The following is an 18,979-nucleotide window of genomic DNA, read 5'->3' on the forward strand; positions in this document are numbered from 1 at the left end:
TTTCTTACAAAACTAAGTATGAGCTGAACTTATGTCCCCACAAAAATGTACACAGGCATGTTTATAACACTTTTATTTATAATCGCCAAAAAACTATTATAGAAGAAACCAACACATTCTTTAACAGGTGAATGGATAAACAAATTGTGGTATATCTATACAATGGAATATTATCCAGCTATTAAAAGAAATAAGCTTTCAAGCCACTAAAAGACATAGATGAGGCTGGGCTCAGTGGCTCACGCCTGTAGTCCGAGCTACCTAGGAGACTAAGGCAGGAGGATCACTCGAACCCAGGAGTTCCAGGCTGCAGAGAGCCATGGTCGCGCCACTGCACTCCAGTCTGGGCAACAGAGTGAGACCCTCTGTATATACATGTAACCCCAATCTAACGTCTGACAAATACCAACTGAAAATTCTACAAAATACCTGACCAGTAGTCCTCAAAATGTCAAGGCCATTACAAACAAGGATACCCTGAGAAACTGTCACAGCCAGGAGGAGCCTGAGAAGATGTGACAACTAAATGTGTGATACCCTGGATGGGGTCCCGGGACAGGGAAAGGACATAAGGGAAAAACTGAGGAAATCTAAATGCACTGTGGACTTTGGTTAATAACAATGTATCAGTGTTACATTATTAATTGTGACAAATAGGATGTTACATTGTTACATTGTTACATTTGTTACATTGTTACAAATTGTAACATATAGGATGTTAATAATGGGGAAACTGGGTGTAGGTAATATATGTACTCCCTGTACTATTTTCACAATAATTTTGTGAATCTGGAACTATTCTAGAATTAAAAATTTAGTTTTAAAAATGTTGATAGACATTTTCCAATGTGTGCACACACAAAATTAATGGACATATTTTTCTTCCCTTTTTATTAAAATTGCACCCCTGCTTGCAGAGGTGTAGGAGCAGGGGGGTTGAGTCCCATCTCTTACATAGCCATGTGACTTTGGGAAAGTCGCTGAGCCTCAGATCCCTCACCAGTCACATGGGCTGACGACACCTGCCCCCCAGGCCAGCTGTGGGAATCAAACTCTGTAATCTATGTGGAGCACTTACCAGTGCTCGGCACAGTTCAAAACACTGTCGCTGTCACTAGCTAGTTGGTGTGGATTGGAGGACAAAACAAACATCTGGATAGTAAATCGATTTAAATAGAAAAGCTCAGAATGTACAAAATCCCTGCACTGAGGCCTTGATCATGGACAAGAGAATGATAAATTCTTACTTTGAACCCCTCGAGCTCCGACATCAGCTCAAGCAAAATATTCAAATGGTTATATACTCCAGGTGCAAGCAATGTCTTCCAGAGAGTAGAAAGCCCTTCTGGTGGGAGAGATTTGGGGGTTTCTTCTTAGTCCGCTCAGTCTGACCCCTGGGCTCAGCCCATACACTGGCGGCTTCAGAGCCCGTGTGCCCTGAGGCCATCCCTGGAGAAGGCTCCTCTCTCCTTCCCCGAATCCCGTCCACACCTCTCCTCCGATGTCCATGGGGCCGGCATTCTCTGTTCCATCTGCTCCCGGATCAGGTGCTGAGAAAATGGAGGGGAGCAAAGACAGTCACGCCCTACACCCTGAGAGGGTGAACTCCTGCCAGCAAGCCCCCTTCTTATATGTTATCACGCTAACGGGGTACCTGTGCCCCCCTCTACTTGGAGTCTCATTGCAAAAGGCCACCTTCTACCACCCGGCCTCAGCAGGGCAGGACTGCAGGGAGGGAGGTGAAGAGAGAGGCATGAAGGAGGGAGAAAATCTCTTCACCGTATATGTCGTTTGCTAAAAATATTTCATGCATAACGTTTTCAGGCATGAAGCCTGGACATATATGATTAAAATTTCCCATTAGTAAAACTGCTCCTGGTTTATATATTAATAATAAATGTAAAATGGATCGTTATTCTGTGATGTTCCCAGAAGTGACTTGCAGGGACTCAGCCATGGGAGCAAGTGTAGAAGAACCGCCTGGAAGGGAGACTTAGCAGGCAGGCGGAACGTGTCCACCCTGAATAGAAACCACAGCGCCCAGGATTCCTGGCCGTTCCAGTGTTTTCTAATCTTGTGGAACCAAAACTCTCCTAAATCTGCTCAGCCCGATATTTCCTACAGTTTTTACTACCATCATTTAATTACAGTCCTTGTCACATGGTTCCAGGAAATGAACCCTGAAATCCTCTCCATCGGGGGACTGGTCTGTGTTAGGTACCAAATTCAATGATTTTCAGGAACAGGAGGGATCGGCCATCACAGAGCATTATTTTCTACCCATCATCAGTCTGCATGTTTTCATCAACTTGATATGGTCCAAAGTTGATGGAAACATTTAAAAAAAAAAAAAACCCCAAAAACCTGCCTCCCTGCCAAGAAGATAAATGATGTTGCTGTGTAAGAAACTCAAGGACATCCCCCATCTACCACCTAAGATCCAGACACTCTGCACATCCCCTGATGGCTCACAGAGTTGGGTCTCGTGATTCATCAATAGATGGGGAGGAAGGAGGCAGGAGGCACGTCCAAGACTACTTGACAAAAGAGCCAAGAGAACCAAGGAGGTCAAACCCCCAGATGGAAACAGGCCATACAAGGAGAACAAGTCACATGGAAACCCTGAAACACTTCTCAGTGTCCTCTTGACACTTCCAAGGGCAGACATCATGTAGCAAGAAGAGTCTTTCCCAGGCCCATGAAGACCAACTCCAGAATAATATGGTACAATATTACTAATTTATGCCAGGGCTGCCCGGGAAGTATCCAGCCATTGTTAAAATAATGAGAACAGTTACATGGCTGGATACTTTCTGGGCAGCCCTCATGTATTATCTATCTGATACTGTATTAAATGTATTTATTTGATTTAGTAAGTGCTCCCTTTATACCAAGAACTATGCCAGGGGCATGACACGTATCATCTCATCTAATCCTCAACAACAGCCCTGTTAGGTAGATACTGCTATTCCCAGGGCAGCGGACCCATTGGGCACACTAAGTGGGGAGACTCCAGGGAAAGAATCCAGCTTAAGAGAACGCCCAGGCTTCCGGTGGGGTTCAAGCGAAACAGGCCTTCATTGGGGGTGGGGTGGCAACCCAGAGATCATCTTCCTGACTGTCCTATGGCCCTCTCACCAGGGACTTACAGCCCCAGAGCTGGACCCAGACACCTGCTACCCGGCGGGCTAACCACTGAGCACCTTCAACCTTGCATACTTCATTAGGTAGGGGTGGGAAATGACTGATTTATTTAACTCACCACTGAGGGCCACCCCCCAAAACCTCTACTATCTAAGCCAGAATTCCACTGTAAAATATATGGAAAGTACATGCATGATCCATCTTACCTGGCTTTTCCAGTTAAGTGTTTATTTATATTTAGTTTCCAGTGGTGCTGCACACTTTGTTTTCTTCATACCCTATTCAACAGTCCCCATCCCCTGTCCCATTCTTTAAAAGCCATATTTTCTGGTGGAGAAACAAAAAACAGATATAAAACCAAGTATGCTAAAGGGTCGATGTGTCACCCCTCCCCATTAATATTTGTGCACAGAGGCAAGTCCTAATGCAAAGACTAATGTCATGGGTGGAGTTCCACGCAGAGAGGCAGGTGGATGGGGGAGGAGAGGAAAAGGTTGTCAAATGGTCTCTGAACTTGTGTAGCACATTCTTTGTGCTGAACAAACAATTTGTGTCATTGTCTGAACTTGTCAGTGCCAGGCTGGTTCTTTATGGTAAAGTGAGGCAAGCTAGGAGCCATAGCAAATGCCCTAAGTTGGGGCAAATAGTTACAAGTGACGATGGAGACAGCAGAGGTCCTTGGATCAAGTGGTGGAATATTCCAGGTGTTGGGCAAGCCCACCCTTTGAGAATTACTGCCCCTATTATGTGGACTATCAGCCAGGCAGGAACTGAGCAGAGTAGGACAGGGATATGCAGGGGAAGTTCCAGGGCACAGGGAGGGAGGCGGACGCAAGGACAGGGCTTGGGAGCAGCCGGGGGTGAGGTCTGTTCCAGAGCAGAAGGCAAGTTACGGCCATCTCAGCCCCCACGGGGCCAGGATTATCAGAGCAGGACAAAGCCTAAGCCCCAGGCATGGCTCACCCCTTCCAGAGGGGCAAGGGGCCAACAGGGTCCTAAGGGCAGCAGGAGGGAGCCGGGTTAAATGCTCCCTGTTCAGGCCAAGATAGATGTGAAACTAAGGGTGGCCAGGCCTGAATTCTATGTGGGGATCTAGAAGTCTCCACCAAGGCGAGAAACAAATGACACAGAGGCCAGGAACAAGGCTGATATACCTCATCTTACTCTGTTTCTGTGACTGTTGGACGCCAGATGTTAACTGCATAGAAACCTCATTTTAAAACAGAACTTGCAACTATCCCACTGAAAAACTGAAAAGTTTTGATTCTGCCTCTTCCATTGTTTCATCTGTGCTCTGAAATCATCTTTTCTGGTTTCTTTATTTTCCCGGCAACTTGGAATAACAACATCCGGAGTGCAAACTTCATTTTCCTTTCCTTGTTTTATGACTCTAATGGGAACCTGTTTTCCCTACTGATACATAAAATTTCATTAACTTAGGCTCTTCAAAAGCGCAAAGTGAGATCTAAATTACGGGGCCCCGAGGTGTCGGTAATACTTACTGTGATTTATCTGGGATGGATATTGCAAATCATGTCAAAAAGAAAACAAAGTCAGAGGGTATCCATAAAAAGTCTCCCTTCCAGCTCTCTGCCGTGGGGTACGGGCTGTTCTGGTGCCTGGGAAGAGGTGGATTGAATCCGACTGAGATTGGAGATGGGTTTTAACACTGGGCAGGGCCTCACTCCCCCTTCGCATGCCAGTCACTGAGAGGTTCCAGAGGTTCCCAACACTGTTGTGGTCAGTTGCCGATCCCCTGGAAACCAGAGGTTGGGGCACGCCAGGGGCTGCATGGGGGCTGGGCGCTTCCCCTCTCAGTCTCCGGAGGTCCAGCCGTCCCAGGGGTGAGCGACTTGGGCCAAGACCAACCCCCTTTGAGACAATCCAGGCCTACATCATCTCAAACTAGACATTGAAAACTCAGCAGTCACCTTAACGCTCCCCTGGGGCAAGCGAGGCCTGACTTTCACTGCGCACAGCCCAGCCCACCCTCCTAAGAAGGGGGAGAAAAAATTGCGTCTTGTTTTTTCCACATGAGCTTGCAACTGTCAAGGAAACAAGAGCTAATTCTCAAGCAGGTCATCCTGACAAATATGTTAACACTGATTCGTTCCAGTTGATGTTCCAGGCGATTTCAGGTTTTTTCTTTATACTTTTCTGTATTTTCTAACTCTCTGAGATGATTCCTCTCATAAGAAAAAAATACTCCCCCCAACAAAAATTCCTGCTTTAGGGATTTATTTCCTCTCCCAGAAACTGTCCAGGTGCTTCATCTTAAATGGGGATCAGCTACTCTGGCCCCCCAAGCACCTGTGGTTTCCTCGATTACAACCCTTATGGTGCTACTCGGTCAGTGTCGCTGTTTTCTCATTCTCCCTTATCACCATGTCCCCCGGGCGCAGTTCAGGGACCAGCACAGAGTAGGTATGTCTACTGAGTAAATAAATTGATGCATGAATAAGTGAATGACTGAAGTGAATGACCCAATATTACCTGCATAACTCTAGACTTTAAAGATCTTCCTAGGCCAGGTACAATGGCTCACGCCTGTAATCCCAGCACTTTGGGAGTCTGAGGCAAGAGGATCACTTGAGGCCAGGAGTTCGAGACCAGCCTGGGCAATACGGTGAGACCCTGTCTCTACAAAGAAGTCCCCGGGTGTGGTGGCATATGCCTGTAGTCCCAGCTACTAGGAAGGCTGAGGTGGAGGGATCACTTGAGCCCAAGAGTTCAAGGCTGCAGTGAGCTATGATTACGCCACTGCACCCCAGCCTGTCTGAAAGAAAAAGGGAAAAAAGATCTTCCTACTCATATGTGATTTCATATCTATTAGAACAAAAGTGATTCCTCAAGACCAAGATGGTTCTCCAAAGTTCAAGAATCCATGGTAAAATTTGAAATCTAGCAGCCTTACTGAGATAGTAACCTAAAACTTGGGCCAGGCGTGGTGGCTCACGGGGCCACCCTGGCAACAGGGCAAGACTCTGTCTCAAAATAAATAAAATAAAATAAAATAAAATAAAATAAAATAAAATAAAATAAAATAAAATAAAATAAAACTTGTTCCTGATCCAAACTCCTTCCTATTTCTTAGATTTTTTTTTTTTTTTTAGAGAAGGGGTCTTGCTATGTTGCCCAGACTGCTCTCAAACTCCTGGCCTCAAGTGATCCTCTTGCCTCAGACTCCCAAAGTGCTGGGATTACAGGTGTGAGCCACCATGCCAGGCTCTGCTTAGATTAGTTAATTAATCTTAGACATTTGCTTGAAAGCTCAATGGCCCTAGGTTATAATGGATTATAGCTGAGAAAGTTCCCACTTGTCTTCACCTACTGTTTAAAAATATCAGCCACCCCCACAGCCAGGTTCCATTGATATAAAATGCCTTTTCTGGGTTGATTCTTTTTTTTTTTTTTTTTTTTTGAGACAGAGTCTCACTTTGTTGCCCAGGCTAGAGTGAGTGCCGTGGCGTCAGCCTAGCTCACAGCAACCTCAGACTCCTGGGCTTAAGCGATCCTACTGCCTCAGCCTCCTGAGTAACTGGGACTACAGGCATGTGCCACCATGCCCGGCTAATTTTTTCTATATATATTTTTAGTTGGCCAGATAATTTCTTTCTATTTTTTTTTTTTTTTTTTTTTTTTAGTAGAGACAGGGTCTCGCTCTTGCTCAGGCTGGTCTCGAACTCCTGACCTCGAGCCATCCGCCCGCCTCGGCCTCCCAGAGTGCTAGGATTACAGGCGTGAGCCACCGCGCCCGGCCTGGGTTGATTCTTACTAGTAGGAAGCTGGTGGTTCGGCTTCAGATCAGCAAGTGGGTGGAGGGTCCATTGAGGGGCAGCTGTGATCATCCTAAATACTTCGCTCACTTCTTTCACGGTGAATTTAGGGGTCTCAGAAAGTCCTCTTGTTCCCTGACCATTTCCATTTCATCACTAACCCCTCTCATTCCTGCAATAGGAGGACAAAGCTTTCATTCCAGGATAGAATATAGGTCGATTCTGTAAACTCATCTCAGGCAGAGGGAATGGGCTGGCAGCCGTACCAAGGTGTAAACAGCATCCCACAGACCCTGAGAGAAGAGACAGGCTCTGCAGGGACCAGGAGGGAAGTTTGGAGGACTGAAGTCCATCTTTGACCCCTTCCCAATTTTGCACATAGCTTGCCTAGCTTTTACACTAGATGCAGGCTATTTAAAGTTGGGATTGTTGGGTTTAGATTTCTGTGAGGGCCCCTCAGTAAAAAGTGACTTCTGGTTCACTCTCCTCTTACGCTCTGCTGTGGAGAACAAGACCGAGCGGCCTGATTAGGGACGCATAGCTGGGAACGGCACAAATGCAAAAGGGGAAAGTGTGCTTTTCTGTTTCAGGAAACCTGCTGACATAAGGAATGCTTCTGTTTTTCTGCAGAAATGCTGCCTTCGGTGGACAAAATTCAGCCACAATCAAGCTAATTGAATGCACAAATGTAATATTTTTCCAGGGCACCTCCAATTTAATGCTTGATGAAATTGTGTCTTTCGCATATATTTACAAAAGCTTTTCTTCATCCAGAAATGTCTGTTAAAATTGCTTATAGATGCTGAGATAGCAAATCACTCTTCTAATGTAATGAGATAAGTCATCTCTATAAACTTTGCTTGCTCAAATGTACTCGCATAAAAGAAATCAGGCTACAAGCTTTTTTCAATAAATAGAATGAACAACTAGAACTTGATGGCTTTAGCATGTTCTGCCTCATTGCTAAGGGATGTTTAAAATTGCTCCCTCTCTCTCCATCTCTCTCTTACGGCGGAGTTTTCATTTTGGTAGTTGATGGGGAAAGGTCAAATAAACTGATGTGGGTAAGAAGCCAAAGCTGTTTGTCAAAACACAGGGAGAGGTCTGGAGATTGAAGTCATTTAAAGACTAAAAATTGATTTAAAAGATTCCTGTCCTCAAATCATTTTTCTTGCTAAATGTAGCCATTTTGTGAGCCTGATTTTCCCTGCTTTAGCTATCTTTACTAATAATTTACACCATGGGAACTTCACATACTGGGGAAGATGCATAGACAGAGTCACTTGTGCATAGCCTGGTAAAACTGGTCCAACCATCATGCGTGAGTCCATGGAAAAGTCAAGACCTTTAGGGGTTCACTCATTTGTTTCCAAGTAAGATTTGTCTTCCAGCTTTTTAATCTGGATGCCAACTCTGTAGCAAAAGGCCTAATAGGCCACGTCACACATGCATAGGGTTACAATATAGGGCCATCGTGTATGCCTGCTCAGGTTGTGCACTGCACAACTCTAGGGGCGATACCGTTCACACAGACTACAATGTGAAGACTGTTCTCCAGAGCTGTGCAATGTGATAGCCCCCCAAGTTGGGGTGGGGGGGATCATATTCTTGATTATAGTGCATCGTTCAGTAAGTTTTCATGGCTACATGGTGTCCCATTGCCTTTTAATTCCTCAAAGACTAAAATCAAAGTTCTTGTTATCAACTCACAAAATGTTAAAGCCTGCCTGGTGCCCTTTTCCTTCTCTTTGCAAAGTAAAATTGTTGGGGAGACTATTCAAATCTCCAGATGGTTCTCTTTACTTCAAGAACTGGTTTGGACAGCTTGACTGAGGAGGACAGGCTGAAATCCAGAAGCAAATGAGACCGAATTGCAAGGGCCCTTGCTGTGAGTTTTGGGAAACACTAGACAACCATGTTCCACACAGAGGAGAGACAGCAGGCGGTGTTTGGAACAGTTCTCCGTGATCCTCTCCTGTGCCAGCCTGCCTTCTGGATTTTCCCTCACACCTGCCAGAGGGTCTAGATCGGGCAGACTGCGGCCAGGCTGGCCTGGGTGCGGCAGGAGCATGGCCCGGGTCCATACACACTGCATGGCCTTGCCTGATGCTGTTCCCTTTGCAGCCTGAAACATACTCTGTGGGTGAGAGGAAATAAATCCTACATTTTTCCTGATCTGAAACATTGCTCCCGGCAGCCTCTGCCCAGCCCTATCAATTCTGAGTTCAACGTGATAATTTAGGGTTAAACAGAAAGTCCTGCTTCTTATGCAGTTCCTGGAACTCTGCCCCAAGCACACAGAAAAGTTTATTTTGGGATTTAGGGCATCAATTCTAATATGCATAGCAGGACACATTGGACAAAAATCCCCTATTTTAGCATAACCTGCTTTATAAAAAATATCTCAGAGGACTTACAGGTACTTTATGGGCCACTGGTGCCTCGAGACTCACGCTCCACCTGAATTTCCATCCAAAGTTTGCCAGAGGGTCAAAACAACAAGCCTATCAGCCCGCAGATGTATTTGGTTTGGTTGATACCACGTTGTTGCTACTGTTGTTTGCACTGGATGTGAGTGTCTAAGTAGGCAGGCCTCCCCATTTCTCTGGACTCCCACCCTCGTCCAGCCTGCCCATTTCACACATCCATTTCCATTACCCGCCTGGGCCCTGCAGACTACTGAGACTGTCCTACATCAGCCAGGTGTCTGACGGGGAGGACATGTAGTAGAAAGATTTGGGAGAGTTGTCCATTTCCCCCCACCCCCAGCCCTACCCCCTGCTTAGGAAAAGTACTTGCATAAAAAGGAGTCCGCATAAAAAGGAGTCCACAGCGTGCCAGGCTAGCAGCCTGTGACCAGCACCTTCACATTCATTCACGCAGATACATAAATACACATACATGTTTATTACGCAGAGTCTGTCCATGGAAAGATGTATCGGAAAGCAGGTGACCGTGGGCAAGGCCACTGGCTGGTTCGGGTAAGGGTGAATGAGACCTAATTCTCACCGTACAGTCTGTGTACTTTCTGACCTGTGTACTAGTTGTGTGAACGCCCTGTCACCCACTCTCAGAACCTTAAGAATCTGCACGGAGAGCTTTGCCCCAGCTTAGACTTTAGGGTGCAGCTCACGGGTTTCCTTCTCTTTGTCATCTTGCTCAATCCTCCCAGTCGAAAGAAATCACTTTCTTCTCTGTGTCCTCGATCCATTTCTGTTAGATTTCCTTTACAGGAATGTTGTAGCCTGACTCGCTGAAAGGTGAGTGCTTGGGGTTGGGGCGGGATGTTATTTATTTCTGTAAGTCTAGTGACTTATAGAGATAGTTGCAATATCTGCTGAACTGAATCCTCCACCCCATCCCACTCCTCTCCCCAGTTTGTGGCCACCACTGATGCTTGTCTCACCTAATTTACCTGTAGAAATATGAGCAGATGACGGGTCATTCTGGGATTTTTTTTCTCCCCCATAGGATCTCTCATCCCCTGGGCATGTAGCCTTGCCCACAGAACATTCTATGGTAATGGAAACGTTCTCTACCTGCATGTCCAACACACTAGCTGCTAACCACATGCAGATACTGAGCATTTGAAATGAGGAGAGTGACTGAGGAACTGAATTTTGAATTTTATTCAATGGGAATTAATTTAAATTAAACTAGCCACATCTCTATAGTAGCTACCATGTTGGACAGCTCAATTCTAGAGCTTTCTTCCTCTAGGCACGATGTTACCAGCTGAACAATATAACCCTTTGCACATTTAATTTTTAAACAATTAAACTGAAAGCAAGGCCAACAATTTACTTGTTTCTAAAGTAAAAATTCAGTTTATTCATCTGTTTATGACACAGTACACAAGAGGCAAAGGGTTTCACATCATAGACGTCACTTCCAACTCCTTGGAATGTTCATTTCTTTGGCTAAAAGAAGAGACTAGACAAGAAGGCCAGGCGATGCTCGGGCTACTAAGATAAGGCTGGGGGCAAGGCTAACATCCTCCTCACGGGGACGGCCACGGGGGCTGTTAGTCGCAAGCTGGTTTTCTAGACCTGTTAGCTGGAAGCGTAGGGAGCACCGTTTCCAGATGCTCATGCTGAGTCGGGCTTCAGTCATCTCCACCACACAGGTACAACAGCGCTTTCTGGTAGTCGCCCTTAGTGTCTTGCTACAAATGGCCCAGGAGAAAAAAGAAATGCGGTGTCAGAAAACAGACCAAACCCACAAGAACATAGAAGCAGCCTCAACGTACAGTAAAGCCTTTCCCACAACAAAGATGGACTCTGCAGGGCCTGCCCACACCCAAACCATCGCCAGGGGACCCGCTGGGAGTGTGGTTGGGGCAGCGGGTAGGGAAGACTTTCAAGTCCCCTTAAGACTGCAGGGTGGAGAGAATGCGGGTGCTGAGGCTTTGCACGGTTAAGTGGCCAGAGCTGCTCTTACTGCAGCGAGGTCCTGCAAACACCTCCACTTTCCTCCTCACCCTCCCCCCTCCACAGAGGATGAGGTGCCTTCCTGCCTTACTCTGCTTTTCCCAGATTCTTATGGTGAGGTGAGCAAACAATTACTAAGAGTCCAACTGGTCCCTCAACTTTAAACATGTGCCCTAATAAAGCTGGGGATACCCAATCTACCTCTAAACTCATCCCTGGCAACCACGGACACGCCTTCGGAAATTTCAGGACCTTTCTACAAGGGGAATTGCAAAGCCTGTCTGAAATGCACGCAGTGGTACCACTGTGACCACCATCGCTCCTCACGTGCAAATGCTCCATCACTCCAAAATGCACAGAGACTAAACCGACTGGAGAGATGGCAGTTCTGAGAACTAAAGTTGTCAGGCCCATCACAGAATTTTTCAGCCCATAGAAAGAAAATAAAATATCTTCCAAGTCTCCTCAGGGTGTCAGCAAGTCTTGCAGGATCATCATCGTGAACGCCAATTATTAATATTAGTATCACTGCAGAGTAACGGGTGTGGAAAATATAAAATATTTGCCTGATTCTACAGAAGTCCAGGACAAATTGTAAATGGTGCTTTCAAAATAAACCCCTGATATTCGATGACCAGCATTCCTTCCCCAGAGAATAACAGAACAGAAAATCACCGTTCTGCCATCATTTTTCCGGGCCACCTGCCCAGGGCCCCCCGGGCTCTGGATGGCAGGGCAGGCTGCGGGCCTCACCTGGATGTAGTAGTACAGGGACTTGCCGTACTTCCTCTTGAACTCAGACCTGATTTTCAACATGTCCACTTCGCTGCGGGAGATCATGATTCTCATCAGGACCTTATCGCGAGTCCCCTTGCCCTGAAAGTCAAGTGGACGTTCCAAGTTAAATTCACAGAGAATGTTGTCATCAAAAAAAAAGGCTGAGCATCCGTAATTCAAAAATCTGAAAACTGAAATGCTCCAAAATCCAGAGCTTTTTTGAGCACCAACATGACACCACAAGTGGAAGATTCCACACATAGTACTTAACACAAACTTTGTTTCATGAACAAGATTATTTAAAATATTGTATTAAAGTACTTTTAGGCTATGTGTATAAGGTGTATATGAAACATAAATGAATTTAGTGTTTATACTTGGGTCCCATCCCCAAGATATCTCATTATATATATGTAAATATTCCAAAATTCAAAAAAAATCAAAATCTGAAATACTTCTGGTCCCAAGCATTTCAGATAAAGGATACTCAGCCTACAATAAGATTTTTTTGCATGTGGAACTGATTTGAATTCTTGATGCTGCAAACACAACAGTGAAATTATTTCCTTAAGAAAAATGAGCATCTTGGAATTCCAAACACACCAGGATTTAGTCAGCACCAATTCCCACTCTGTATGTTCAATAAATGTGCCCTGAGTGCCTACCACGGCAAGGTTCGGTTCCAGAGGTCAGTGTTACATACGTAACAAAAGGTTCGAGACTCTCCAGGCTTAGAGAGGACATGCCAAGGCACTTTTATCCTGGCTCTGCCATTTCTGAATGCTATGAGCAGTAAGGACCACTAAGTGCACTGCCAGAGCCTCAGACCAGAGGCACCAAGGGGTCATATCCAACATGGAACCCAACGGGAGGTTGGAGAGAGGCTGCACACACAAGGGAGATGCTTCCAGAAGAAACGGCAACAGCCTGGAAAACACAAGGCACATCTGAGGCATGGAAAATGGGATGGGTCTGTGGGAAGAGATGGCCCTTTAAGGGAGAGTTGCAAGGCTGGCCCTGGAGTGTGACAGACAGGTTGAAATCTGGCTATGGAACCTCAAGCAAGTTGAGGCTTTCTGAGCTCCAGTCTCTTCATCTGTAAAGATAATCACATAAGCCTCAGAGGTTGCTTTGCAAGGATTTAAGGTAAAATAGTAGCACGTGTCTATTGCATAGTAGGTGCTTAATAATCTCTCCTTTCCTCACTTGTCTTTACTTTAGGGGAAATAGGAGGAAATCACTGAAAAGCCAGAGCAGGAATCAGGTGTGACTACCATCTCGCATTTTCTCTCTCCCACGGCGCTTTGTTTTCTGCTCGCACACAAACACATCTTCACGCAGCCGAGAGAGAGAAAGAAGATGGATTTCTGGTTTTCTCACCGGTCCAATACAACCACAGCTGACTAGTGTGTTCCTGCATCTAGACAGTGGGATCCTTTTCTCCATCCACTAGTAAGGAGACTTAGTTTGGGGCACAAAAGAAGAAAAGCCTAAATCCAAAGCCTAGTAGTGTGGAAACGTGGGCGTCTCACCCGGCCGCCCTTACCTTCATGGAGTCGTACAGCCGGTCGGCAAAATACAGAGGCTTGTTCTGGATGCACTGGACTGCGGAGAGAAGACAGAGTCAGGGCTGCAGCCACGTGTCTCTCCTCCTCCGGGGGGACAGGACACCCTGACCCCAGGCCACAAACCAAAAGTGACCCTGACACAACAGAAATGGGCTGCAAAACAGTACAGGCTAAGGGAAATCCAGGAACCCTCTGAAATACTAAGTTCTGCTGTGGGTTGGACTCTGAGGGCTACAGAAACCCAAGTGCGTATGGGTTTCCCTAACACATCCCTCTCTTCTCCTGCTGTCCTAGTGCTCCCTGGTGACAATCTGTTCTACCAGTTTAGGCGCTTCTTCACTATTCTATCCTTAAGTGTATGCAGTTAAGATGCTTCAGCACTGTCCACTGAAAGCTGATGTCCACCAGGGGCGGGGGCCACAGTCACTCACCCAAGTTCAGGAAAGCATTCTCCAGGTCCCCTTTGACCTCCTTCTTGATGCTCTCCAACATGTCATAAGGGCTGTAGCTCTTGTACCTCTCAAATACTAAGGAAAAGCGACACACAGTTATCAGATCAGAGCCACCACCCACACAGTTATGCACCATGATTAAAAAAACATTAAGGATGAACATAGCATCCTAGAGGGTTGCCATGGTGACTAGAGCCAACATTGCACCACTTTTTCCTGGAAGAGCTATACCAGTGCACCTGTCCTGAATGGCATTGCCCAGGCCAAACATTTTGACCATTCCAAATTCCCTGAGTGGAACCCATTCCATCTGAAGACCACAAGAAACAGTATCTAGCACCCAGTGAAGTCCACTACTTCAACAAATATGGCAAGATAAAATGATCATCAAATAAGAAGGGGCAGCGAGCCCTCTACAGCACCAAACATGGAAACTATCTGGGGCAGAGAAGGATCCAGAACAGGAGAGGAGGGGGACTGGACTCGGTGAGGGAAATGAGTGGGCCCATGAAAGTGCCAAGTGGAAGTGAACCTTGTTCTGGCAGCCCCAGCCCCAGCGCAGACATCCACCTGGCTGCCCAAGAGCCCCTAGGCACGGAAGACCCCCTCGGCACAGTGCCCACCTTTCTGGAGGTGACATACACTCCGCTCAGTCATGATGCTGATCCACTTGGGAACGTCGGTTCCTTTCCTCTTCACTCCAGCATCATAGAGATCCTACAAGTGCAACCAACCAGGAGAAGTTAACTACACGATCCAGAGCAAGGGCATAAAAAATGTCACGCGAAATACCTAAAACACTGTACATGTTCAAAATGCCAAATGAGAAAGGATGACTGCATTGCAGACATGGGCAAAAACGTACTATTTAGGTCACAAGCAGTCTTCCTTAGGCACAAACAGATAGAATACGAGACTGCAGATTGTTCATGAGGTTGGTGCCGTAAGATCTCCTTCCTTGAGCACAAACGGAAGGACCAAGAGCTTCTGTTCATATAAAGGACATCAAATGTTCAGGAAACAATGGAGCTACAAAAGGAGCCAGTCCAATCTCACTTTCAGTTTCTGGGGAAAATTTAGGAGCTAGAAGTAATGCTAACAATGGCAGGAAGGGCCAGAGGAAGAAAGGCTGATGCAGAAGCAGATAGCCATTCAGGGATCTTCCACCATCTGGGAGTTGCAAATCCCAACTTCTATTACTTTATTTAAAACCCTTCCCTACCACCTGCTAAAAGTGCTATGTGGAATATGTTGAATTTTAAAACTAAAATGAATTTAAATTAATTTTTCTCTGCAGCTGTTATGACTTGCATTGAGATAACTGAGTAATAAGGAACATCATCTATAGTAGCCTGAATGAGCCTAACAAACAGTTCTCAGAAACTATGGAACTAGAACCAGTAAAAGCACTACTCAGTTGGAAAAGAAGGGTTCTTTTCCAACTGAGTAGTGCTTTTACTGGTTCTAGTTCCATAGTCTGCCTCTGCTGCCCTCCCCTCTCCCCTACCAGGGGGGAGAGTGAGCCTTTCTGTCCCTGGCTGTGCCGTCACCATCTTCCTCTGCCTCCCCACGTGCTTGCTCCATGGGAGTGCATGCACGGCCAACTCACACCCTGCACAGACTGGTCCTTCCATACAAGCAAAGCCTGAATGAGCACACACAAGCCAGGTATTGATCTTATAATTAACACCAGCATTATAAGGGAATGTCTTTTAATAAATATTGCCGTCAAACTGTTGCGAGTCTAAAATATGGCCACCTATTCTTGGATATTCCTCCCTTCCAAAGGTGAAGCCCAATTCCTCTCCCACTGATTACGAGCTAGACTCGGTGCTCACTTCTAATGAAAAGACTACGACAGAAGTGACTGTGTGACTCCTGGGATTAGGTCACAAGAGACACTGCAGTTTCCTCCTGGCTCTCTCTGTTGGATCACTCGCTCTGGGGAAAGCCGGCCGCCATGTTGTGAGGACACTCAAGCAATCCTGCAGGGAAGCCTGCGTGGAGCGATTCCAAGGTGTCCTGCCAACAGCCATGTGGGTGGGTGTGCCACCTGGCAGTAGGTCCCCTGACCCAGTCAAGCCCTCAGGCGACTGCAGCCCTGGCCAACATTTTGTCAGCGACCTCACAAGAGATCCTGAGCTAGAACCATCCCGCTAAGCCCCTCCTCAATTCCTGACCCACAGAAACAGAGAGATAATAAATGTCTGTTGTTTTAAGCCATAAGTTTGGGGGTGATCTGTGACACAGGAATAGATTACTACACAGACTCCCCAGAGACTTACCAGAAAACAGAAGCTCAAAGCAAAAAGCCAGCACTTACCCGAGCATCTTGGTCAATCAGTTCATAATCAATGACTGAGCCATCCTCTGCTCTTCTACCCTGCAGAAAAGAAATTAAGAACATCAAATCTATTTGTTTGTATATTTTAAATGGAAAATATTTTCTCCCCAACTTCTGGAAACCATTAGTTAATTTCCTGAATAACAGCCATTTAAAATTTTTCTTCACTTTGAGGTCTAGGTAAGACCAAGGAATAGTAAAATAGTTGAGGCAGGGTCGGGGGGTGCTGTCCCTTGCCATCACTGACCCCCTCCGTACCCAGTCCTGGGCTAAGCACCATAAAGAATTCCCATCCTGTCTCCCCAGAAAGCTAATGAGATTGAGTTCCTTTCCTCAAAGAGGCTACAAGCCAGATGGAGAAATAAGCATAGAACACATGGAAAAACAACATGACGATCTCCAGCACTAAGACGTGAAGTGCGAATGAAGGGAGAACTCAGAGAGTGGAGTCAGCAGAGTGTGTGAACACTGGGGCAGGGCCTGAGCTGAACCTCGACCGTGAGTCAGGTGTGGCTAGCGAGGAGGGCAAGGGCGCCGTCCTGCACAAGCCGGACAGCACAGGTCCAGGCAGGGCACGGGTTCGTGAGGTGCTGTCGCGCCAGGGCAGGGCTGGGCAGGAGGGAATCCCAGCAAAGAAGATGAAGGCAGGGAGGGCCGGGGCGCAGAGTACCTTTAAAGGCATTTGAGAGTTTGGATCTGATGTAGCAGAAATGGGTTTTGAACAGCGCAGTAGAATGGTGAAAGTGTATTTCTGAGAGGTCCGTGGTTCCACCGCCCGGGGCAGGTGGGAGATGGAGGGGGCAGAGCCAGGGAGCTGCTGCAGTAATGGCGGCGTGAGTGCACAGGACGCTGCACACTGTCTGTCATTTGTCACCAACGTTCTCTGAGAAAATAATTTCTCTTCCCTCCCTTGGCATGTAGGCATTAAGTTGCCCACCGGCCAGAACTTGAGATTCAGAGGGGAGATGCCTTTCCTCCATGTTAATGTACTAACATTAGCAATCAGCTCTACAAAGACCCCCCCACTCCACAAAAAGGGCTACATGGGCAAGTTCTCCTATAAGAAGTGAGAGCAGGAGAAATGAACAAGAGGGTCACTTCCCACTGGGTCCTGTGTAGCCACTGACAGAGGCAAAGTGACCTTCCCTGAGTCACGCGGTCAGGGCTGGCACATGAATCCAGGCCAGGACTTGAGAGCCGCCTATTCCTCCTCTGGCCCCCAAAGTCCACTTGTCCATGCGGTTTTGCAGGATAAGAAATCCTATTATACAAAAATGACAACTCTGCAGTGACAGTGCAAACCCACTGTCAAAAATGCAGCTGAATTTCTGATGCAAGCAGAGGATTTAGTTAATTCACTCCCAAGTATAAAATGAGGTGTGTCAGCGGGCCCCAACCTTTTTTGGCACCAGGGACTGGTTTCATGGAAGACAATTTTTCCACGGATGGGGGAGGAGGGGAATGGTTTTGGGATGATTCAAGCACATTACACTTATTGTACACTTTATTTCTATTATTGCACTAGCACTTGCCACTCACTGATAGGGTTTTGATATGAGTCTGCAAGCAATTGATTTATTATGGTCTCTGTGCAGTCAAACCTCTCTGCTAATGATAATCTGTGTTTGCTGCCACTCCTTGGTGCTAGCATCACCACCTCAGCTCCACCTCAGATCATCAGGCTTTAGATTCTCATAAGGAGCAAGCAACCTAGATCCCTCACACGCGCAGTTTACAGTAGGGTTTGTGCTCCTATGAGAATCTAAGGCCACCACTGATGTAACAGGAGGTGGAGCTCAGGCAGTGATGCGAGCGATGGGGAGCGGCTGCAAATACAGATGAAGCTTCGCTTGCCCACCACTCACCTCCTGCTGTGCGGCCCAGTTCCTAACAGGCCACAGACTGGCCCAGGGGTTGGGGACTGCAGAGATATATGACTTGCCTGGGAGGAAGCAAGGGCAAAGAAATAAACCTGGAAACCAACCTTTGCAAGAGCAACCATCAGCTTGCGGAAGTCTCCGGATGTGTCGGAAATAATGTCCTTCTCCAGATCGGTCTTGTACACTTGGAAAATAACACATCAGTCTTAGGCTTCCTGCCCATGCAGCCAACCACCCACCCACCCCAATTACCCCCTTCCCCACCAAGAATGAAAGGCATAACAGGTGTGTCAGCTGGACACGTCCATGCTCCTTAACCCCAGACTGAGGGCAGATTCTCCAAAACGGTTTTTACCCCCATGAAATCAGAGCCAGAGTGATCATCAGTGACAAGTGACACACAGGGTTAGATCAAATCAGGGATCTTCAAGCTCACCTTTGATCAGTGACCTGTTTTGTAGTTAAAATACTAGTTCCCAACCTTCTTAACTATAAATATTCATTTTGAACACCAACAGATTTGGAGGGCCACACACACACACACAAATGTGCTTTATTATCCACTGATTGAGAAAATGCACAATGGCAAAAACTAGTAAGAATTAAAT

General features: G+C 46.5%; 1 protein-coding gene across 1 annotated transcript in view; it reads right to left on the reverse strand.

Moving 5' to 3' along the window:
- Positions 1 to 10,731: 10,731 nt before the first annotated feature.
- The window catches only part of ANXA2 (annexin A2), a 43,856-nt gene continuing 35,608 nt past the window's right edge, over positions 10,732 to 18,979 (reverse strand). Inside the window, exons 7-13 of the mRNA XM_045530522.1 lie at positions 18,476 to 18,555; positions 16,471 to 16,530; positions 14,771 to 14,864; positions 14,127 to 14,222; positions 13,674 to 13,732; positions 12,104 to 12,226; positions 10,732 to 11,085 (exon numbers count right to left, since the gene is read on the reverse strand). Of these exons, the coding sequence (XP_045386478.1) occupies positions 11,026 to 11,085; positions 12,104 to 12,226; positions 13,674 to 13,732; positions 14,127 to 14,222; positions 14,771 to 14,864; positions 16,471 to 16,530; positions 18,476 to 18,555 (572 nt within the window). The 3' untranslated portion in view covers positions 10,732 to 11,025. The remainder of the gene's footprint in view (positions 11,086 to 12,103; positions 12,227 to 13,673; positions 13,733 to 14,126; positions 14,223 to 14,770; positions 14,865 to 16,470; positions 16,531 to 18,475; positions 18,556 to 18,979) is intronic.

The sequence above is a fragment of the Lemur catta genome, chromosome 1 (assembly GCF_020740605.2).
Source record: "Lemur catta isolate mLemCat1 chromosome 1, mLemCat1.pri, whole genome shotgun sequence".
NCBI lineage: Eukaryota > Metazoa > Chordata > Mammalia > Primates > Lemuridae > Lemur > Lemur catta.